Source organism: Ovis canadensis, chromosome 16 (assembly GCF_042477335.2).
Source record: "Ovis canadensis isolate MfBH-ARS-UI-01 breed Bighorn chromosome 16, ARS-UI_OviCan_v2, whole genome shotgun sequence".
Taxonomy (NCBI): Eukaryota; Metazoa; Chordata; class Mammalia; order Artiodactyla; family Bovidae; genus Ovis; species Ovis canadensis.
In genome coordinates, this window is record NC_091260.1 from 45,202,407 (window position 1) to 45,227,084 (window position 24,678).

General features: G+C 42.2%; 1 protein-coding gene across 12 annotated transcripts in view; it reads right to left on the minus strand.

Moving 5' to 3' along the window:
* The window catches only part of GHR (growth hormone receptor), a 298,640-nt gene that overhangs the window by 20,661 nt on the left and 253,301 nt on the right, over positions 1-24,678 (minus strand). For all 12 annotated transcript variants that reach the window (XM_069556433.1, XM_069556441.1, XM_069556434.1 and 9 more), the window contains 3 exons: positions 15,927-16,056; positions 7,929-8,089; positions 3,448-3,626 (listed from right to left, as the gene is read on the minus strand). In XM_069556433.1, coding sequence (XP_069412534.1) covers positions 3,448-3,626; positions 7,929-8,089; positions 15,927-16,056 — 470 coding nt within the window. The remainder of the gene's footprint in view (positions 1-3,447; positions 3,627-7,928; positions 8,090-15,926; positions 16,057-24,678) is intronic.

Here is a 24,678-nt window from a genome sequence, read left to right on the forward strand (position 1 = left end):
AGAATGGTTAGTTTGATTTTTTATAGAAGCTGAATACATGGAATATTTATGTACTTAAAATGCTTCTGAATATTAAAATTTTTATTTTTCTTAAGTCTATTTGCTATTCTTGAAGCCCTAAATTTCTCTGTCACCATCACCAATATATTATTTCTTTACAGGTTTTATTAATAACAAAATCCCAAAGGGGCCAAGTGATTCGATCTACGGCCCCTTCTTCATCTTCCCTCAGCCCTCCACAGCAGCCACACCAAATTCAAATTTGCTCACATGACTAATACCACCTTGAACCCTGTCACCTGCCTATGAGGGAACACCTATTCTTGGCTAATTCTCAGTGCAAGTACTGCTGATATTCTAAGAAGTCTTTTCTGGCAGTTTTCCCTACTCCATCCTGCCTGAGAATACACATATTACTTCTTTTAATTCATTGCTCAAATTTCTATATTATACCACATATTCCCTGGGAGAAAATAATGCTTTCATCCTCTTTACATCTCCGAAGCCCAGCACAATATCAGATATATAGAGAAGATCATGGCAACCCACTCCAGTATTCTTGCTTGGAGAAGTCCATGGACAGAGGAGTCTAGCAGGCTACAGTCCACAGAGTTGCCATACAACTGAGTGACTAACACTTTCAGCATTTACCTTTTCATTGGGTACTCAAGAGATGACCCATACATTGTGGATAATTCTATGCCACTCATTAAGTCTTAAAAAAACAACCCCAAATTAAAAAACACAATTGGTTTAGCAGGTAGATACTTGTAAGCAACTACATGGTCATTAGAATTACTATTATATTCAAAATGTGTTTAATAACTTAAAAAATGGGCATATTAATACTAAATTCAATGGTGTCAAACGGTAAATTCTTGATATAAGCAACACACATTAGCTTTTTCCCCCTGACTTACAATCCTTTTTTTTTTTTTTTTTGCTTATGCCTCTTGTTTTTACAACCAACTAGATCATAAGTTCTTTAAGAAAGGTCAGTTGTCATAGATGGGTCCTTGATACTCATGGCAACTCTGAGACCCTTGCAAATTATCAAACTTATAAGTATCATGGATTTATAACTGAGAATTTCAAAAAATACTAATTTCAAAATGATAAACTGATTTTATGTTCATATATTTTTATAAGAATTATTGTACTTTCTGAAATAAAATTATAGTGAAAAAATGACAGTGTTTCACATTCTTGCAAATCTCTTTACTATCTGGCTTAGTAGAAGATGCTTATATTTTTACATTTGCTTCTGAATTAAAACTGTGTTAGGATGTGTGGTTTTGGTAGAGGTGCATGAATAAAACTTGATCTCATAGATACACAGTGAGAAAATGGAAGAGAGCTTTTAATAGCTGTTTCAGCTAATTATATATATTCTTCCTTAACACCACCACCAACAAAAAAAAACTCAGTAAGCGGTATTTTCTTAAAGATTAGTTGCAGTGTGAAATCTGAAACCATGTCAATAAATCTTTCACACTTCTTTATATTAAAATCCACCATTGCAACTAGTACTTTGAATGCATCATTTCTCCATTTGTGGTTTGGTTACAGATGTATTGGTCACTTGGAAAATATCACTCACTGAGTTATGCAGATTTTCTAACTGTTCACACATTTCATTATACAATATTTAAAAAAAAACACTTTTGCTAAGATCACCATTGATCGCATCAGATCTTCAAAGGTTGGGAACACTCTCAAGCTCACAGCTGCAGATGCCGAAGTTTTCCAAAATTTTAACTTAACCTTGACAGCTCAAATTTTCTCACTGGCAACAAATACTGTCAATTGTTTTTCTTGAAGTGTTAAGCTCACTTTATTCTTTTCCAAGAACTATTTGCCAAATATTTGCCAACTCAAATATGAAAAGTCATCTATCAGTTTACCAGTTGTTCTTTCAAAGTAAAAATGGTGTTCCAAGCAAAAAGCAGCTAGTTCAAGCAGGAACTTAGGTGTTTAAATGCCTTTGCTCAAAATAACCATCCACAGCTCCGTATGTAGCCAAAGTGCTTTATGTGTACACAGAATATGAAAAAGCTACATAGAAATCATGATTTAATAAACTGAGAAATATAGACACTGCTTCGTCAAGGACATTCTTATGTGATCTGCCTTCCCCACCTCGCATTTCTTTTCTGTGGGTACAGAGTGGTGCAGAGCATAGTGACTATCAGAGTTTGGAGTTATTGCCCTGATTTGTGCAAAGGCAGCAGCAGTGTGTCCACCATTGCTTTTGTACCACCTGTGTAAATCAACACGGTCAAAAAAGGAAAGAACATTCTAGTATTATTATGGAAATAGTCTTGACTCTGTGGACTCCCTGAAAGAGTCCCAGGGACCCTCAAGGGTTCAAAATTTATACTTTGGGAAAATGCCACCCTGGGGTGCCTAGCACGGTGCTTTGTGTATACTAGTTATTTCAATACTCGGTCGGTTGCTGAATAAATGTTTGAAGTTTGAATTTAGAAAGCCTTGTTTGACTCGGTATTCAGCCAAACTTTTCTGTACCAAGTTACAGAACAGATATCTAAATTAGAATGATTCCACAAACAGAACCTTGAAGCCAATATTTAACTGTTCATAGTGCTCTAAACTTAACTTTCCTGTAATGACAGAACTGGCCCCATTTTCAGCAGTTCACTGAATGGACAGGCCCTGGTGTCTCAGTTCTAGCAGTGAGGCCATGCCAGGATGCTGGGCACGACCTGGTGCCAGAAACCACTTGGCTTGGCCAGGCCTGTGGCTGTGGTTAGACTGATTTAGAATTGGTTACACTGAAAGCAGCATGATAATCCTGCTTTTCTTCTTGTTGTGTGCCATGTGGAATTTATCTTGGTGCCCAGTTCCCATGCCCTTGGCAAGGAAGTGAGGAGTTCAGAGGTCAACCCAGTACCAGGCTACTTGCCTAAGTAAAAACCTCTTAGCTTGATTTTCCCCTGGGGTTTGTGACAAAACATCCTTCTGAAACTCTAGGGGATCAATTCCCTCCCTTTGTTTCCCTCCTGGAGTCACTGAAGAACTTATTTTAGTGGGAGTCTGCTGAACAGTGGCAACTAAAATCCTGGGCGAATATTTAGCCACAGCTCACTACTGACCTTGATCATAACCTTTCCCGTGTTTAGCCACATCCTCACAGACAGCTGAGTGACTAGAGTATGTGATATTGTTTTAAGGTTAGACCGGACACCAGTGATGACTGGAGAAATAATTTTCCTTTGCTTCCACAGGCTTCCATATAAAACTCCATGTAAGCATCTGCTGTCTTAAAGAATTCCAAGATGAAATTTTAGTGATTATATCCATTTTTCTCAAATAAGAAATTAGAACTGGGATATGTGGTATTAAGTCAAAAGAAAGTCTAATTAGAAATGAGAGGGGTTGCTGAACACAAAAAAGAAAGGTCAAGGGTGAGATGTAATAATATCTTACCATTTTCCACTGGGTCTCATTTAGTTCTTTATAGTGCAGTTCATACTCCAGGATTATCCATCCCATCTTAACATCTGTATTGGGTGGTGGTTCCCATTTCACTAGGATGTCGGCATGAATCTCCGTCAAACTGATGTTCAGCAGAGTCCAGTTGAGGCCAACGGGTGGATCTGGTTGTACTGTGCATTTCAGCAGAGAATTAGTACACAGACATAGCTTGATGTTAGTGGAATGCATTTTTCCGAAGACGACTAAGTTACTTCATACATTATTCTCAATTCTTCCAATATTCCCATCATTATACTTCCACTTTATGGCAGAGTATCATTTTTAAAATTAAGGATGACCTGTTATTAACTGAAAATAATAGCCCCTATAAAAAATTCCTTTTTGAGTTTAAAATCTGATCTATAGCCGTTCTTGAAGATCTGTCGCATTTTGCATTTCTTTTGGCTCTGATAAGATGAATACATTGGGATTTTGCAAAGGAATTCAGTTTAACTCAGAACTGAAAGGAACAGAGTCAGAAAGACCCAAGTGTGGCCATTTTGGAGCGAGGGGTGGAGAAGTCTTTTTTATTCTGTATGTTACCTGGGGCGAGGCCTTTTAAATTTTCTTTCTCATTTATTTCTGCACTGCTACAGAAGCACAGTCCTTCAGAACACTTGGTAAATACCCCTTCATTTGTCTTCCTAGCCCCATGTGATCATTTCTTCAGGTATGAAAGAAAGGCATTACATTGATCTCTCAAATGGTGATGAATCGGTGTTTTCTGTGTTTTACTTAAGCTCATGCTATGGACACTACTTTTTAAAAAAACAGAGAAAGTCCCAATTTGACTAGTCATGACCACATTTAAATTGGAGGGATTTGCAAAATGGCTAAGCTACATATGCTGCATAATGATACTGACACCTCATCTTTCCAGTTTTGTTGGGGATTGATGAATTTTGAAAACTGAAGCTTAATGCTTTACATGACTGAACAATAAAAATGTTTTTAAGGGGAAATTTTCTCAAACTTACTACTCATGTTGCATCTAACCGCCCCCCCCCCACCCCCGACTTTCAATAGAGGATATAGAACAGGGTCCCTTTTGAGAATGCTCAGTACCACCATGATGAGCATAATAATAACCATCTCTCTTACTTCTAGTCTTCTGCCTCTAACCTGCTCCTCTTCCACCTCCCCTAATTCTGTTAATGATGACTCCATTCCTGCAGGATGAAAATGGTGAACCCTTCCTTGACTCACTTTCTCCGCTCCACCCCCATCACCTCACATTCTGTCAGCTGTAATTTTAAGATATTTCCAGAGTCTATCCACTTCTCTTCACCTGACCCACTCTTACCTTGTCCTAGCCATTATCATTTTGTTTTGAAGCATTACCCTCCTAACTAGTCTCTTTCTGTGGTCCATGTCCCCTTCAGTTTATTCTCGATACAATCTTCAACACTGTGGACATGCTGGTCATCCTAACACTTAAGTTAGATCACATTGCTTATCATTTAAAGCTTTCTGAAGGCTTCCTATCTCCAGGCGAAAGTCAAAGTCACACCATGCTTAAAGGGTGCCAAAGCTTTGACCCTCTGATCTCCAGGATCTGGTTTATGATCATGCTCCTCCTTCCCTCTCCATGTGTCCTTCCACTACCATGCTCTTCTTGAGTGAGCAAAGGCATGCTCCCACCTCCAGATCTTTACCCTGCCTATGCCCTCTTCTATCAGATAGACATGGGACTGTGTTCTCATTTCCTTCTTTACTCAAGTGTCTGTCTCAATGAGGCCGTGTGTGATAATGCTCCCATTGCAGCCTCTCCTATTTTCCCACATTGTCTTTCCTCCCAGCATGGTCTCCTTCCACCCACACTGAGAAAATGTCCCCCTGGTGCAGACACTTCCTGCCTCTAGCACCTAGAACGCTGCCTGGCCCAAGGAAGAGACTCAAAGAAGCATGGAATAAATAAACTGAACGAATGACAGACGCCTAACTCATATACGACTTTAAATCCAACGACCAGTCCTGAGAGGTCTAGTAGAGTACATGCATAATGCACGAGGAAGCTGAAGCTTGTGATCAGCATTTTCAGAGCTATAGGGTCACCCCATTTTTTTTGTTGTCTCCCATTCTCAGCTCCCTCCCTCCCTGCTATCACGGTAACCCTGCCTGTTATCATCTTTTGCCTTGATTATCACAAAGCCTTCTAATCTAGTCTGTGCTATTCTAATCTACCCTCTACACTGAAGCAAGATGAATTTCCCTGAGACGTTAGTACCATACTCTCAGGCTTCCCAGGTGGCGCTAGTGGTAAAGAACTTGCCCGCCAACACAGGAGACATAAGAGATGTGGGTTTGATCCCTGGGTTGGAAAGATCCCCTCGAGGAGGGCATGGCAACCCACTCCAGTATTCTTGCCTGGAGAATCTCATGGACAGAGGAACCTGGCGGGCTATAGTCCACAGGGCTGCAAAGAGTCGGACATAACTGAAGAAAGTTTGCACGCACGCGCGCACACATATACATACACACTATGCCTTTGAGGTTAAGAGCATGGGCTCTGGAGCTATGCTGCCTAGGTGCAAATCTCAGCTCTGCCTACCAGAAGTTCTGACCTTGGGCTAGACGTTGAACTGCTCTGGGGATCAGTTTCACCATCTATAATATGGGAATCATAATAGAACCCATCTAGCACAGTTATCATACCTGATTTATGGTACGTGCTTTGTAAATATCCTGAGGTCATTTCCCTGCTTAAACATCCTCAAGTGTACCCCTGGGCAGTCAAGGTCCAGATTCCTTTGTGGGGCACACAAAATCATTGATGATTCCTCTGGTCAACCAGTCAGGTCTGCCAAACTGCTCCTGAGTCTGTGAATATTCTGTGTTGTCACTTGTGGAACTCAGTAGCCATTAGCAGACACTGTCCATCTTGTATACCTGGCAACTCCTGCTGAGGCTTTAGGAAATAACTGAACTGCCACCATCTCTGTGCAGCCCTTTCTCATCCCTCAGGCCCAGTCAATCACTCACACCTCTGGCCACCACTTCGCCTTGCTGTGCCTTCCACACACCTCGAGGCCAGCACCTACTATGCCGTATCTCAGTTATTTGTAAACATGCCTGCTTTCCCTACTTGACTGTGTCTTACTCATTTTGTAGCCAACACATCCAGCCAGGAGCCAGGCACTCAGTGAAAATCAGCCAAGTGAACGAGTTGGGTGGCTACTGGCAGGACAGGTTTAGAACACGAGTCTTTGATATTGTATTCTTTCTACTACCCATTTAGTCATTAGACAGCTACATCTACTGGCTTCAGGGCATACATTCAGTTACTGGTAGCTTCTCTGGATTCAATAGTTTCTTTAAACCATGCAGACAGGTTATCTTCTGCTTTTTTCATTTTTCTTAATCTTCTCCCTCCAAAGTCAGTCTATCAGATTTACTTGTTTCTATCTGCATCTTCCACCCTCCCTCTCTCAGTCTCGTCCAGCCTGGAAACCACACACAAGAACAGCACGTCTGAGTGAGGCTCCAAGGAGTTCCTGTAAGCAACAAACAAGCTTTGTGGATAGATGCGAGGCATCTATATCAGCTATTCATGGTCTTTCTGTGATTCTGTTTAGCTGTTTATACTAGTATAGTATAAACACGAATATTCTAATTATGGCTCTTTGTCTTGTTTCATTTCCCTTGTGTCCACATGGTGGGCAAGGGATAAGCTGCTTGAATCTTTCACTTAGTTCACTGAACTGATTATCTCCAGTGTTTGTTTTGAGATCTTATAAACATGCCTTTAAACTGATTTTGGCTGCTTTGCCAATGTAAAATTCCAGAATGATTATGCCTTGTGGCAAAGAAAATCTTGGACTGTAGCCCACCAGGCTCATCTGTCTGTGGGATTCTCCAGGCAAGAATACCGGACTAGGTTGCCATTTCCTTCTCCAGGAGATCTTCCTGACCCTGAGACTGACCCTGTGTCTCCTGAATCTCCTGCACAGTCAGGCAAGTTCTTTACCACTAGCGCCACCTGGGAAACCCAAAGAAAATCTAGGCATTTATGATAGGAGTGCCAGAGATCAAGGCCAGTGTATTCCAGTAGAGCTGAATATAATCATCATACCAGATCATGAGGAGAGAAGGAATCTTACGAGTGCATTGAGTTTCTTCCTTGTAGTGGCACATAAGAATACAGACTAGCATTCAGAAACCTGCTCAAGGAAAAGACTCCACAAGACTCCTATTCTTTCCTTTATAAATCTCTTGGCAGATTGTTTTATATTGGAGCCAACCTGAGCTCCCCTGCCCTTTCTCTCTTGTTCGCTGGCTTATCTCATGTGCTATAAAGGAGACATCCATCCACCCAGAGAATGCAATGTAATGCAATGACAAAGTCTTCCTACTTGCATGCACTTGGACTTTGCAGCCTTCCCTGCTTATGTAATCTAAAGCCATGTCAAATAAAACACAAACCTGTGATTTACCTATGTCCTCAACAGAGAAACACTTATGATCCACAATACCACCATTGCTAGTTAGCTTGATGCAATAGGGGGTCCACACGGAGGTATATGACGAATTAAAGTAACAGCTGTTTTCACCAGCAGAGACGTAATCGGGGCATTCTTTCCATTCTTGAATATCCCTGAAATGGAGGGTAAAAAGGAAGAATTGTTCCCCAAATCATGCAATAGTGCAAGTCAAAGCAAGCTGCGTAAGAGTCAGATTCAATAAACCAGGACACAAGTATTTTATGAGCTAGTATCTTAGTGGTACCATTTCCAAGGACTAGCACATCTGTGGACTGATGATCAGTGTCTGCAGACTGAGAGGAGGCCTTTTGGCACGTCTGTCTATAGTAAAAGCATCCCTTCATTGACTGCATATAAGGTGCCAGCTCCTAATTTAAGTGATTCATTGGGAGGTACTTTCCCCATTCTACAGATGAAAGTTCTAAGGCTTACAGAGGTTTAAAAATATTCTTTTATTAAAACACTGCAGAATCAACTCCTAAACTATAGAGATTCCCAGCGAACCGCTGAGTCTTTAAACCTAGGTATTTCCCCAACTCATGACAGAAGAAACTGAGGCGACACATGGATGGTGTTCTCCAAGCTGAGTGACCTTGAGATGTGGATGGTCCTGAAGAGGAACATCAGCTACCACCCTACTCTGAACCATTGCATCCTATGTCCATCTCCTCTGCAAGGTTGTCCTGTGCTTGGCAGTGGAGGATGGGAGTTTTCCTGATGCCTTGAACTCCTTCCCATATTCCTGATATCTTTTCTTAATTAAACAAAGAGCCATAGTAACATTCCAAACATGCTGGATATCCAGGTAACCTTTAAGAAACACGGGACTCCTAGCCTTTCCCCATCTACTCATAGAAGAAACCAAAGAAATTTAAAACCCAGACCAGAAATTGAAAAAATTCTCCAAACTAAGAAAGCATTTTTCTTTTCCATTTTGTAAATGGGAATGGACATTTAAGTATAATATCAAAAGAATGGAAAAAACAAAAATGGAGCTGTACCAAATCAATGGGTTTACCTATCAGTTCCTTTGTGAATTTCTCTACAAAGAATGAGCCCATCCTTTCCTGTATCTTGGATCAGATACGAATAAATGAAACAAGTCATGGAGGACAGATGGACACATGGAGAACACTGAAGAAATCAGAAAAGCTATACCTCCATATCTAAGATCCATCCTACAGTTACTCACCTCCACCCCATTCCACAGAAAGCATTATTTACCTCAGTGACTTAAAACAACAGCAGAATTGATGTTGAATGGAAAAGAGATGGCAGGAAGGTCACTGGGGGAGGATGTCAGAATTTGGGGAAAGGATTTACCCTGATCAGCTGCCAAGGGGACCTGAACAAAAATGCAGAGCAATCAAAAGATGGCTCAGACTCAAGTCCATCCCAGCAGGAACATGTGAGAGAATGTGACAGCTCTCCTCCAACCTCCCATCCGCCTGCCTGCCTGAATGAGTGAATTCAGCAAGTCATCTTTGGGTGCCTCCTATGCAAGCACTCTGTAGGTATCATATCTGACACGAGCACTGTGTGGCTGTAAGGATTAATAGGACTTGATCCCTACTTTCAGGCTAGAAGGCGACTCAGAAATTATCCACTGAGTACTTTTTTTTTTTGTCTCCTTTATTCAGGACATGAGTGTTTCATAAGCATCAATTATACATAAAATACTGTGCTTGATATATACAGGGGAGTCATGTGTGTCTAAAATACTTCAGCCTCAGGGGAATGACTGAGAAACCATATTACAAAGCAGAGTGGGCAAGTGTTCATATGTGGTGCTCACTGGAGTTAGAAAAGAGAATGATTGCCTTGACCATTCATGGGTGGCTTCGGGTGAGCGAGGTACTCTTAGCAATCTTGAAGAAGGGTAAAAGTTTAAAAGATGGCAATAGGGGAAGGAAGAGAGGGAACAGAGGCGGTGGAATCACTGGGCAAAACTTTCTTAAATTAGAATTGCTACTTAGGTGGGGTCATTGTTATTTACTTACTCTTCACTAGGCTGAGAGGGTGTTTTACAAGTCAAGGAGACATAAAGCAGGTAATGTGTGGCTGAGGCAGAAGCGAGAAGGAATGACCTTATGTCTCTAAGGTGCTTGCGGCTGGCGGGCCAGGCTGTGGAGGTCTGTGAGCATCACTCTAGGGAGTGGGTGCTTGGCAGCAGGAGACAAGAAGGACCCCACAGGCTGTGCAAGGGCAGGGACTGGGAGAAAGGGATGAGAAGCTGGGAGAAGACACAAGTTTTCTTCTTTACAGCTGTTTCCCAAGCTGGTCTGTTTGGCACTAGGAGGACACTTATGTAATATCAAGGGGTCCTTGAGACAGCTGCTCATCAGCTGTTGGAAAGAACTTGGGATTAACATGGACAGTGGACTGTTACTCAATTTCTGGTTGAGGCTCTTAAAAGTTGCATATCCTTGGATGAGAGGGAGATTCAGTGGGAAAATTAAGGGGGTAGAGGGTAGAAGGAAGGATAAACTGTGTGTGTGTGTATTCAGAATAGGAAAAAGATTGAAAAATATGGATAGGTAGGTCATTGAACTATGGTATAGTTTATCTTGATAGACTTTCAAAAATAAATACGAGTGTAGTAAAAGAGAATGGTTTTATAAGATTGCCTAGGGAATGAGATTTTCATATAATAGTTAAGGCGTCAAATTTTGTATAATAAGTCAAATGTATTTAGCAAACTGACAGTATTAAAGTTAGTATGAAAACATTCTGAAGATGCAGGCCAGTGCTTAGCAGGTCTGGATTGGTAATAGGAAATGAGCTCTGTGTATGGCATGCAGTTTCTCAACTCTGGCCTGTCAGCAACCTGGTCCCCACAGGGATGGTATGAAAAACCCTGTTTAGATTATCTCCAACCCATTAGCTCCACTGAACAAACAACTTAAAGTACTTCTCTAAAGCACAATGGATCAGCAAGAGCCACTTCAAAACACAACTCCCAACCCCCTCCCTCATTAACTGAAGTTGAATTTTATTTTAAATACATACTTAAAACTTATTTTTAAACTTAAATTTAGACAAACGCCAAATGGACACACAACACAGATGCTCTGTTGCCTGCCTTCACTGGGTTGAATTTCTCTACAGATGACCAAAGCCCATTTGTAAAAGCTACTCTCTCCTTCTTTTAGTCCCAAGACTTAAGTGCTTTAGATTTGTTCCCAGACTGGCTTGTGAAACAGGGCTGAGAATTCTAGAAAGAGCCTATCCACAAAAATCAGAATAAAGAACGGAAGATGTGCTTTCCACCTAAAGGTACCTAACTGGAAGACAAAAAAACCCAAACAAACCATCATCCCATTTATGTCCTAAGGGCAACTGTTTTCAAGCCATCCAGATCATGTGTTTTAGGCTTAATATTTAAGAGTTTCTTTTTATTTTTAAAGTAACTGCTCATTTTCCTTTCTAATTTCCTCTACAACCTGGCAGGGCAAATAAACTTTCTTTTCAAAAACCAGGATAATTTGTTGAGGAGGTATTTGTGCGGGTGGGGGATATATAGCCTTTGGGAAGTAGTCTTCACTTGCCCACTTCTTTGGAAATGAGGCATCTGCAGGAACAGGCTGAGAGCAGAGTAGGCTGAAAGGCTCCCAGAGGCCCCTTTTCACCGGGCCTGCAATTTGCATTCCTGCAGAGTCCCGGCCCAGCTCTGAGGCTGAATCTGAGATGCTCCCGTCACAGGGTGGCATGGACTATTCTGAATTGGCTGCCTCTTCCACTGGCTCACCTGGCTGGAAGCAGAGCCAGCCAAGCAGGCAGCCTGGGCCTGTCCTGTGGACCAGCCTGACCTGGTTAGATTCCCTGGTGCTTTTAGCTACCAAGGCCAGGCCTGGAGTGCAGTGGCCCCATCCCAATCCTCCCTGCCTCCACTACTCTGCCTCTGGATGACTTCCGGTCACAGTTTCATTTGTGTTCCAGGGACGGGGAGTTGTGATTCTACAGTTCCAGGAGGTACCAGGGAATTGCTTTCCACGAAACAGTGACTGGAGCCAGAAAGCGCATCTGTATCTGCCTCTTCCTGTAAACAGGTGATGCAAAGTCCCACACATGTACTCTATTAGGTGCAGCCCTGCTACTGCATACTCCTAATACTCCTAATCCCATCAATTCTACCCTTTCCAGGTAAATGGTGCTGGGCTATTTGGGCTAAAATACTCGCGGTTCATAACAGTGTACAGAAGGTGGTGATCAAAACCATCCCCGAGATAAAGACATGCAAAAAGGCAAAACAGCTGTCTGAGGATACCTTGTAAATAGCTGAGAAAAAAAGACAAGTGAATGGCGAAGGAGAAAAGGAAAGATATACCCATCTAAATGCACAGTTCCAAAGAATAGCAAGGAGAGACAAGAAAGCCTTCCTAAGTGAACAATGCAAAGAAATAGAGGAAAACAATAGAATGGGAAAAGCTAGAGATCTCTTCAAGAAAATTAGATACCAAGGGAACATTTCACGCAAAGATGGGCACAAAAAAGGACAGAAATGGTATGGACCTAACAGAAGCAGAACATATTAAGAAGAGGTGGCAAGAATACACAGAAGAACTATACAGAAAAGATCTTCAGAACCCAGATAACCATGATGGTGTGAACACTCACCTAAAGCCAGACATCTTGGAGTGTGAAGTCAAGTGGGCCTTAGGAAACATAACTATGAACAAAGCTAGTGGTGGTGATGGAATTCCAGTTGAGCTATTTCAAATCCTAAAAGATGATGCTGTGAAAGTGCTGCACTCAATATGCCAGCAAATATGGAAAACTCACCAGTGGCCACAAGACTGGAAAAGGTCAATTTTCATTCCAATCCCAAAGAAAGGCAATGCCAAAGAATATTCGAACTATTGCACAATTGCACTCATTTCACATGCTAGCAAAGTAATGCTCAAAATTCCCCAAGCCAGGCTTCAACAGTACATGAACCGAGAACTTCCAGATGTTCCAGCTGGATTTAGGAAAGGCAGACGAACCAGAGATCAAATTGCCAACATCCATTGGATCATGGAAAAGGCAAGAGAGTTCAGAAAAAACTCTACTTCTGCTTTATTGACTACGCTAAAGTCTTTGACTGTGTGGCTCACAACAAACTGGAAAAATCTTAAACAGATGGGAATACCAGACCACCTTACCTGCTTCCTTTGAAACCTGTATGCAGGTCAAGAAGCAACAGTTAGAACTGGACATGGAACAATGGACTGGCTCCAAATTGGGAAAGAGTACGTCAAGGCTGTATATTGTCACCCTGCTTATTTAACTTATATGCAGAGTACATCATGTGACATACTGGGCTGGATGAAGCACAGGCTGGAACCAAAATTGCCGGGAGAAATATCAAAACCTCAGATATGCAGATGATACCACCCTAATGGCAGAAAGCAAAGAGGAAGTAAAGAGCCTCTTGATGAGAGTGAAAGAGGAGAGTGAAAAAGCTGGCTTAAAACTCAACATTCAAAAGACTAAGATCATGGCATCCAGCCCCATCATCACTTCATGGCAAACAGATGGGCAAACAATGGAAACAGTGACAGACTTTATTTTATTGGGCTCCAAAAGCACTGCAGATGGTGACTGCAGCCATGAAATTAAAAGACGCTTGCTCCTTGGAAGAAAAGCTATGACAAACCTAGACAGCATATTAAAAAGCAGAGACATTACTTTGCCAACAAAGGTCTGTATAGTCAAAGCTATGGTTTTTCCAGTAGTCAGGTATGGATGTGACGGTTGGACTATAAAGAAAGCTCAGTACTGAAGAATTGTTGCTTTTGAACTGTGGTGTTGGAGAAGACTCTTTGAGAATCCCTTGGACTGCAAGGAGATCAAATCAGCCAATCCTAAAGGAAATCAATCCTGAATATTCATTGGAAGGACTGATGTTGAAACTGAAGCTTCGATACTTTGGTCACCTGATGCAAAGAGCTGACTCACTGGAAAAGATCCTGATGCTGGGGAAGATCGAAGGCAGGAGGAGAAGGGGATGACAGAGGATGAGATGGTTGGATGGCATCACTGACTAGATGGACATGAGTTTGAGCAAGCTCCGGGAGACGGTGAAAGACAAGGAAGCCTGGCGTGATTCAGTCCAGCCTCTGCAGTATCAGCCTTGCAGGGGTAAAAGTTCATTTGGTGCCCAAGCATCTCATCTTCGTGTGCCCTTTGGGGAATGTTTGAGAGACCTCTCACACATCTGGAAGGGGGAGTAAGGCCCATCCTGGTTGTTAATTCAGAGTATTTATTTGCAAATTAAGCACCCAGCTCTGTATTAAAAATGGAATATAGCATATCAATAATCATAGGCAGTAAAAAAAAGTGCTTTTGTAGCCCAGAAACTGGAATTCTATAGTATTTTAAATTATTCTCATACTACAATAATAAGAATAGCAGCTATTATTCATTCAGTACTTACTATGCTTGTCACCAAGCACTGTGATAAGGCTTTTTCATGCGTTAGTTAATAGAATCCTCCCAAGAAGCCATGGGGCAAGGTCTGGTATCTTCATTTTGCATATGAGGTGGCTGAATTGTGGACAGAATGACTAATCTGTCCAGTACTGCTCTGGAGCAAGGGCTGGAGCCAGGCTGAAATATAGGATGGTTGGCCCTAAGCTCTCTCCCTTCACTGACTGCTGCCCCCTCCTTTAGTTTCCTGGCTCCTCCGGGGGACCAATAGCATCATCCTGGGACTGATGACCACCACTTAATGGGGTCTCCACTAACCTTGCCTCTTGGTTTAGGCCTTCCCTGAGGGTTGGGTGGACAAGAGAAGATGATAGTTTGAGCCTAAGATTTTAAAGAGCATAAAGGTACAACATGAGAATATACAGAAATGGAAATCATACCAAGTGAGGGGCAAGCAATACACAACTTGGATGGTGATTACACTGAAAGATCTTTGTCTTCACTCTTCTTTAACGGAATACCCGTAAAAATGGAAGAGAGAAGTATCACAGTCCTTTATCGAAGATAATGAATTTAACAGAGACAAAGTCGATTTTCTACATAGGAACCAAACCATCTTACACATATCTTAAAAAAAACAAAAACAAAAACCCTATGGCTCTGCACCACAGAGGAAGTCAGCTGGGCTGTGGCCTTCAAGGCTTGTCTTGGTCTGGCCCCACCTAACCCTCTGACTTCTCCGTCACTCTCCTTGTCTTCCACCTTGTCCTAGCCAGCCGCCTGCTTTCCTCCAACCTGCCATGTCAGCCAAAGTGCCTTTCCTCTGTCTGTACAGTCTTGCCCTCAGATAGTCACATGGCCTCTTTGACCTGTTTTATGTCTCTGCTCTCAAGTACCACTAGAGGGGCCTCTGAAGACCTCATTTAAGGTATCACCTGAGCTCTCAACAGGCACACACACTCATGCATGCTCACTTTCACACGTTTACTCTCCCATATGCTCCCGTTTACAGATACACTCATGTTCATCCATACACACCCCACACTTTTACACATACTCACACACGCATACTCACCTGCTTTCCCCCACTCATGCATAGTCACACTATACCCACGATTACACACTGTAATACACACCCACACGTGCTCACTCATACTCACACACTCACCCTCAGACACTCTCATGCACATGCAGATATTTACACAGTGCTAACATTCTTCCTGGCTTTACTTTTCTCAGTAACCCATATACCAGTTGAAATTTAATTTTTTTAAGTTTTTAAAATTCTTTTCTGTCTTTCCTCACTGGAAATTAATCTTCAGGAGGACAGGGACTTTGTGTCATCACTGCCATATCTCCAGCATCTAAAATAGTACCCAACATATAGTAAGGGCTTAACTAATATATTTGAATGAATGAATGGGTGAATGCATTTAGATCACCAAAGCAGATTATTTCCATTCCCACCACTGCATGACACTCAATGCATTTTCATCAGAAAATTCATGGAGAGAAATCAGAAAAGCATGAAGCCCATACCTTCTGATATAGAACATCTGTACAGATCCTGGGCTCTGTAAACTGTGATTAGCCCCATCTGTCCAGTGACATGAGAAAGTCTCCAGTTCAGGTGAACGGCACTTGGTGAATTTAAGATTCCCGGAAGAATCTGCAGAATAAAAAGACAAGTCATGAAATCAGGAGGGTAATGGATGGTCCTAATGAGACACATATTTAAAGTGATCAAGAGCAATCACTTCTAGAAATGCTGTTTCTCTGGGCCATAGCTTCAGAGCTGTTGTCAGTTATTTCTGTTAGCCCTTGATTCCAGGAACAAACCATTTTGTCTTTATTTCCAACATTATTTCTTGGGGTAGGGGGTGCTGTTTAAGAAACCAGAGTTAGAGATGAGGACTTGGGTACAAGTAGTTTACTAGGAGGGCGACTCCAGGAAAGGAAGAGAGGGATGTGGAGAGCAGAGAACAGCTAACAAGCGTGTGCTATTCAGCTCGTTCCCATAGTGGCCGGCGGGGGCCCAACCCCACAGAGGTCTCTCTGAGAAGCTGTGCAGTGTGCCTTCCTGGTACCCTTGTCTGGAAGACCAGGGCGTTATATGCCAACTCCTACTTCCCAAGGCTGAGGGCTGTCCGGGTAGTACTAATGCCCATGAACTTCTAGGCTGCACCTGCACATGGGTCGAGGGTGCTTGCTAGACTTCTTAGAAACCTAGACAGGCACCTGAAATGTGCCCAGTGATATGCATGGTGGCAGCTGCCCACCATGGATGACTGTCTTGGCACCAGGTGGGCCCAATGGATGTCATGTGGGGACCACAGCATTCATTACAGAGCCTTTTCTCTTTTTATCAATTTTTGATGAAAAGTTACTAACGTTTGCCTTCTTTTAAAAGATTCAGCCAGTAAACTTATTAAATAGATACCTACTTTAAACAACTTATGTATATATATGTATCAATTCTAACATGGGAAGTGGAGAAAGCCACCTAGATGTGAGGATATTAGCAGACTCCTCTGCGTCTATGAAATCTGCAGTAGGTCTGAGGCAAAACACATGTTGGTGTATCAGTTTTAATTGTTCTTCTGATTTCCATGCCCATTTTGAAGATGGTGGTCAGCGTTAATTAACTGAAGCATAGGAGCTTGTATGATCTGTTGCAAATGAAAAAAGTGTGTGTTTTGTTAGCCAAACACTTTATTATACAGGAGAGTTACTGGAAAAGTTCCTTTTTCTATTAGCTGATGCACTGGAAGTGTTATTTTTAGATCCTTCCAGAAAATCAGTGCTAAATAAACCACATTTAAGCCTCAACTAACATGTTTTAGGGCTTCCCAGGTGGTTCAGTGGTAAAGAATATGCCTGCCAATGTAGGACACGTGGATGTGATCCCTGGGTAGGGCAGTTCCTCTGGACAAGGGAATGGCTACCCACTCCAGTATTCTTGCCTGGAGAATCCCAGGGACAGAGGAGCCTGGTGGACTATAGTCCACAGGATTGCAAAGAGTTGGACATGACTTAGTGACTTAACATCAACAACAATAAACATGTTTTAACACCTGCAATGTTGAGGAGGAATGCACATTTTGACTGCTCTTTTGCACAGAATGTGAGGAGAGGAAATAGACCAGATTTCAAATTGAGAGATCTGTGATCTAGTCTCAGCTCTGACAATATTTAGCCTTAAACTTCCCAAGTCATTTGGGCCTCAACTTCCTCAGTAGAGAGGCTGGAACAGATGAACTCTTTCTTAAACTTTATGACCTCACTTTTACAGTTAAGTGACATGTGCTGTGCTGTGCTTAGTTGCTCAGTTGTGTCTGATTCTTTGCGACCTTGTGAACTGCAGCCCCTGAGGCTCCTATGTCCATGGGGATTCTCCAGGCAAGAATACTGGAGTGGGTTGCCATACCTTCCTCCAGGGGATCTTCCCAACCCAGGGATCGAACCCATGTCTCCCACATTGCAGGCAGATTTTTTACCATCTGAGCCACCAGGGAAGCCCATGAATACTGGAGTGGGCAGCCTATCCCTTCTCCAGGGGATCTTCCTGCAGTAGGAAGAACTGGAATTGAACTGGGGTCTTCTGCATTGCAGGCTGACTGTTTACTAGCTAAGTCACCCAGGAATCCCTTAAGTGACATAAACAGCCGTTAATAACAATGTACATAATAAAAATATAATTTTGGCGTTTGTGCCGAAACCACCAGAGAACACCAAATGCAAACACCATTCAGGTTCCTATAACCTCTGTGCAATAAGCCTGCCACATACTGGTAAGAATAAATCCAATCAGAAAACTTGAAACATGAAGGAAAAAAATTGCTAGCTTGGGGGAAAAGAACTTAAAAGAATTAATTTGAAACACATTTTGCTTGCTTCAACTTACTATTCCTGATTATTCTGTTTCCTTTTAACTCCAGATGTATAAAAAGCCCCATATCATCTTCCATTTTAAGTAAGAAATAGGAAATTCATAGTTGTGGTGCTAATGTGATGAAGTAACAAGCCCACAGAGGAATCCTGCTGTAGACCAGTGCAGCAAATTTACTTTTTTGGTCTTTTTTAAAATGTCTGTCTTTCATTGCCTGCCTTCCTCATTTTTTTCTTCTTTGTGGCCTCTTCCTTGCCTTCCTTCCTTCCTTTCTTTATGGCTGGGTGTATGCTGTTAGGTGCTGTAGCCCCATGGATCCCAGCCTCCTGTTATCCACAACCTTAAGTATGTTCTCCCTTTGAGCAACTTGCCTTGAATCTGTGGAATATAACAGCATTGAGGGGACGTTGCATCTGGGATTAGGATACAAAAGACTGTGACTTCCGTCTTGCTGGCTGGCTGAGTCTCTTGCCGGTTTTGCTGAAGCAAGCTGCCATGGTGGTGAGAACCACACAGCAAAGAACTGAGGGTGGCCTCTGGTCCACAATTAGTAAGAAGTTGAGGCCCTCAGTCTAACACCCCTCCAAGAGCTGAATCCTGGGAAACAATCACTCAATGAGCGTGGAAACCGATCCTTCCCCAGTCCACACCACAGATGAGACCATAGCCCTCACTGGCACTTTGAGCACAGCCCTGTGAGAGAATCTGAAGCAGGTCCACTTGCTAAGTCCATGTGGAGGAGGATAGGGAAAAATACTAACCATAGTAAATATTTGAGTGTTGTTGATATATAAGGAATAAATCTAATATATTGGGCTTCTCTGGTGGCTCAGACGGTAAAGAATCCACCTGCAATGCAGGAGACCTGGGTTCAATTTCTAGGTTGGGGAGATCCTCTGGAGGAGGGCATGGTACTCCCCTCCAGTATTCTTGCTTGGAGAATCCCCATGGACAGAGGAGCCTCGCAGGCTACAGTCCATGGGGTTGCAAGGAGTCAGATACAACTGAGCGATTAAGCACATCAGAACTTCAAAGAAGAATGTAAGAATGACATAAGTCACAAATAGAATTTGTCACAATGAGCATAGGAAAGGGGGTAAATTCCCTTTTGGAGGCAAGAAGAACTGCAATATAGCTGGCTGCTTCTCTTTTTCTTAGTTTCCTCCAGCTTCAGCTGTTACCACTGTGGTTGAAGACATTCAGCATTCCTAAGTCCAGTTCCTTAGAGTCATACTGAGGTTTTCCAAATCTGAGAGGTACTAGCCTAACCTTAAAATGAGCACCTATTAGATCTAAAAATCCCAGTAGAAACTTGTTCTGTGTTTCACTATGAAGATGACCGATGGTTACGATACTCTTGGAGTTCCTCTCTGACGAGCCACATACAGTCATTTCTAAAGTAGAAATACTTCCTACCTGCTCGTGATTTTTTTTTTTTTTTTGGTATAGCCCTAAAGACAGTGTAGTACAATATCCATTTACAGCATCTCTTAATGTTGCAATAGACAGGAGAAACCACCTTTGATCCTAAGTTAATTCTCACTAAGACAAATGACTGGAGAAGGCAATGGCACCCCACTCCAGTACTCTTGCCTGGAAACTCCCATGAACAGAGGAGCCTGGTAGCCTGCAGTCCACGGGGTCGCTGAGAGTTGGACACGACTCAATGACTTCACTTTCACTTTTCATTTTCATGCATTGGAGAAGGAAATGGCAACCCACTCCAGTGTTCTTGCCTGGAGAATCCCAGGGACGGCAGAGCCTGGTGGGCTGCCGTCTATGGGGTCGCACAGAGTCAGACATGACTGAAGAGACTTAGCAGCAGCAGTAGCAAGACAAATGACTATTTCCACTCAAGTGGTCCTGCCTCCTGAAGAAATGTTAGTATTAACAATGCTCAAGATTCAAAAATATTAACAAATTTGGGATTCATTTTTATTCTCTTTGGAGTTCCATTTTGAAAATAACTGTAATGACATACTTATTTTAGTTATTATTGCTAGCTTACATACATCATGCTATATATTACATCATGTTGATAATATCATGCTTATATTATCTCCTTTAACACTAATAACAGCTCTAGAAGGCAAGTACTATTTACACTTAGAAATGGGTAAAACTGGAGTTCAGAGAAGTGAGCTGCCCATATTTATATTACTGTTGTATGCAGATGGGATTAAAACACAAATCTATGTGATTTCATCTAAACTATTAGTACTAGCAAAAAATAGTAGCTTTTTTTGTTAGATAATTCTTTTTTGCTTCTCAAAAATCCCCAGAAAGGAAAGATGATAAGCAAACAAATGTGCTCTTAACTAAACTCTTGGTAATCTGTAACCTGGCAAGCCCTAAGAGCAGGATTTCCTAACTGTGACTGCACATCAGAATCAACGGAGGAATTGTTAAAGATACTGATGCCTTGGGTCTACTCCCAGAGGCTTGACCAAATGTAGCAGGGGTGCAGCATGGGCATTGAGATTTTTAAAATTTCACCTATTGCTTGAAATATGTAGCCCAGGTTGAGACAGCTACTGCTGTAGAGAAACACAGCTATATGTAAGCACTGAAAAGTTGGCTTTCCGCATCTGTTAGGTTCTCTGATCAGTTCTAGCAGAACTACCAAATCAAAAGCGACACTTGGTGTTAGTCCTGTGAGCCAAGTTCTGGAGGGTGCTAGAAGGATATGATGTTAATTATGGCCTCAAAAGAATATAATAATGGTTCATGAACCCTTGGAGAGAACTAAGAGATATTTCAAATACATGTATAAAACACTGCATCTAAATGCTAAATCTGCCCAAATTTCTGGTGGACTATAAACTGGTAATAAAAATTAAAAATAAATTAGTATTCTTACTGAAATTATTACTTCAAGAAAGCTTGAAGAGAGTTTTATTACTATTCAAGTTTTGAAAAGTCGATTTACGTTCAGTCCTATGATGACAGAAGGACCACTGGGAGAGTGAGAGTGGCTGGGAGGCCCTGCTGGTTGCCCCACATCGCCTTTGACAATGACCATGGCTGACTCTGCAGCCAGACTGGCCAGGCCCCCTTCCCTGCCCAGCGGCCCTCCCTTTGGAGGAAGACAATCTTCCTGGGCAGGACCCAGACATCAAGCAGCTGCTGCACATTGAAATAGTCATTTGCCTTCTTCCCCTCTGTTCTTTCACCCGTCATGCTCTCCTATCCTCAACTCGTGACAAGACACAAACAAAAACCAAATGAAATCACATACAGGTGCCCAGTGTGTGCTTGAGGGTTCAGGGTTAGAAGAGAAGGAAGAAGAGGAGCAATTGAAGTGGGAGAGGAAGGCTGGAAGGAAAGGGGTCTTTGGAAGGAAAGGACAACGTCCTTCCTGGAGCACCAGGTCATGGAGGGGAAGGCAGGCACACCGCAGCCATGTGCCCTTCAACATACAACCTCCACTGCAGCCTGGCATGTGGACCATCTGCTGTCAACAGTCCTGGACACTTGTTATCACCGCTGAAAGGGGTTGGGGGCTCAAAATCTTGTGAAGAGACAACCTTGCTCTCTGACCAAAGCATAACTGAGCGCAGACAGTTGACAGCTGCCTTTTGAATTGGGTGGCATAGATAAACAGTAAGGAAAGAAAACAAAAGCCATTGATATGATTAAGAATGAAAACTTGCAAAGGCATACAAAAGACAACAATTTTATAGAACAGACAAATGAATTTCGTAAGTAAATAAGTGGAATGGGTGAGGTGGTTGAATTGTGTTTCTAAGATGTTACCTTTTATTTTTCTGTAAAGCCTAAATATTTGCTGGTCTTCCTAGGGACTAGGTTCTGGATTGAGGGGCACTGTATTTTGCACACACTTGTAAACACTTAGGTGGAGGGAAAAGAATGCCTTGCCCAGCTTTCTGGAGTCTTCTTTTTTGAAACTATGCTTTGAGGCCATGCATCCCTGGTGGCTCAGATGGTAAAGAATCTGCCCACAATGCATGAGACCTGGGTCTGATCCCTAGGTTGGGAAGATCCCCTGGAGAAGGGAATGGCTACCCACTCCAGTATTCTGGCCTGGAGAATTCCATGGACTGTACAGTCCATGGGGTCACAAAGAGTTGGACACAACAGAGAGAATTTCACTTCATTTCATCCTTCTCCAAAGTACACCTGTTATTTTCAAAGCACTCATCTATTTGAAGAGCTTCAGAAATTCAGTGATTTCTCCACCCGAGAGCATCTTACACCCTCTTTACTAAATAAATGTCTTGTCTTTGATGGATGCTAGCCTGTCAAAATATGGTAAAAGAAATCTGTAAACTTCCTGATTGACCACTATTGTTAAGTAACTAAGGTGCCTTAGAGATAAAATGGGCTTCCCAGGTGGAGCTAGTAGTAAGGAACCTGCCTGCCAATGCAGGAAATTCAAGAGACGCAAGTTTGATCCCTGGGTTGGGAAGATCCCCTGGAGAAGGAAATGGCAACCCACTCCAGTATTCTTGCCTGGAAAATTCCATGGGCAGAGGAGCCTGGTGGACTACAGTCCAAGGGGCTGAAAGGAGTTGGACACAACTGAGCACATAGATAATCTAGTGTCAAAGAACACACGTTTTAAAAGTCTGGTAGGCTTTTTATAACCTACGAATTACCAAGTGGTTCTGAAACTGTGACCACTCAATTTGTATAAGCTATTGGAAAAAAATCTTTAACACTGGAAATTGGCAAAGAATCTAATAAAAGTATTTTGCATTGGACGATACTAAATGTAAGGAATTCACCTTCACGCTTGATTTCCTTTATGGTTCTCTGCAGAACTGAGGAAGGCACAGCTGTAAAATCTTCTGCTTAGGCACTTAATGGCTTAGAGTTCAGAGTGAGAGTTCACAAAATTTCCCCTGAACTATTCATTTCTTTCTTTTTTATTATTTTAAATAATTCTAGTACACTTTAAAAAATGGATTCTTGGTGCATTTAAAACACTGTAAGTTTGACTAAAACAAAGACTTAGTGAAAACATCCAGTTACTTTAAGATGAATGTCAAGTCAAGTGAACTTTACAGGGTCTTGGAACAATATTTGCGGCACATGTGGTCTGGCAGGGAATTTAACTGGATGCAGCCCCTGTGGATAGCTCATCTGTATGGCCGTGTTAGGAAACAGAGCTATGCAGGCAGTACTCTTAGCCTTTAAGCCTCTATCTTTTCACCAAAGTTTGTTTTGTTGTTTTATTCAATTTTCATGGAACAGTTTCATTATCAAATGTATTTACTTCCCTTCTGAAACAGTTGTGGTTGAACATAATTAATCCTAGATTTTAATATTCAAGGTAATTAATTAATCATCCTTCTCCTCTTTCCTCTCTTCTCCATGGCATTTATCCAGGGTATTTAGCTTACTCATTGCTTTCCCTGGTGGCTCAGACAGTAAAGAATCTGCCTGCAATGTGAGAGACCCAGGTTCAATCCCTGGGTTGGGAAGATCCCTGGAGAAGGGAATGACAACCCACTCCAGTATTCTTGCCTGGAAAATTCCATGGACAGAGGAGCCTGGTGGGCTATAATCCATGGGGTTGCGAAGAGTTGGACACGACTGAGCAACTAACACACACACATACACAGTACTTTCCCATTATTTCACTCAATTCTCTAGGACAGAATGATCACACACTTTCCTATCTAAGACTTTCTCTCTTCTCCCATCAATTCTCTTGAAATTGGGTGGGCAGGTGGGAGCACGATTTTCCCTGGTGTTTTTTCTCTGGCTAGGGAAGGGGATCTACCAAGGCACTTCCAGCTGCTCCAGGTTCTAACAGTGTAGCCTGCCGGAAGATGAAAGAGGAGTGTCACCTCCAAGATGCGTACTTACTGCCCTGCAGGATAACTGACTTAGGAAGTAGAACTGCCATAGTTTGGTTTTAATATGTCAAAGAAACAATTAACATTAAATTTAGTAAAATTTATTTTTTGTTTGGTTGAAGCAAGGGACATCTTAGATAATATAGTCAAATAATTAAAATATAAAGCAAGAGGATGTAGAATAACTGAAACCTCCAGTGGGAATGTAAACTGGTATAGTCACTGCAGAAAAAGCTTAACAGTTCTTCACAAGTTAGACTGGGCTTCCCAGGTGGCGCTAGTGGTAAAGAACCTGTCTGCCAATGCAGGAGATGCAAGAGACATGGGTCCAGTCCCTGAGTCAGGAAGATCCCCTGGAGGAGGGCATGGCACCCACTCCAGTATTCTTGTCTGGAAAAATTCCAGGAGCCTAGTAGGCTATAGTCCATGGGGCCACAGAGAGTTGGACATGACTCAGCATACGGCATGCATTGTTAATTTAGGCATGTCACAAAAGAAACGAATCGCCAGTCTATGTCCGATGCAGGATACAGGATGCTTGAGGCTGGTGCACGGGGATGACCCAGAGAGATGTTAT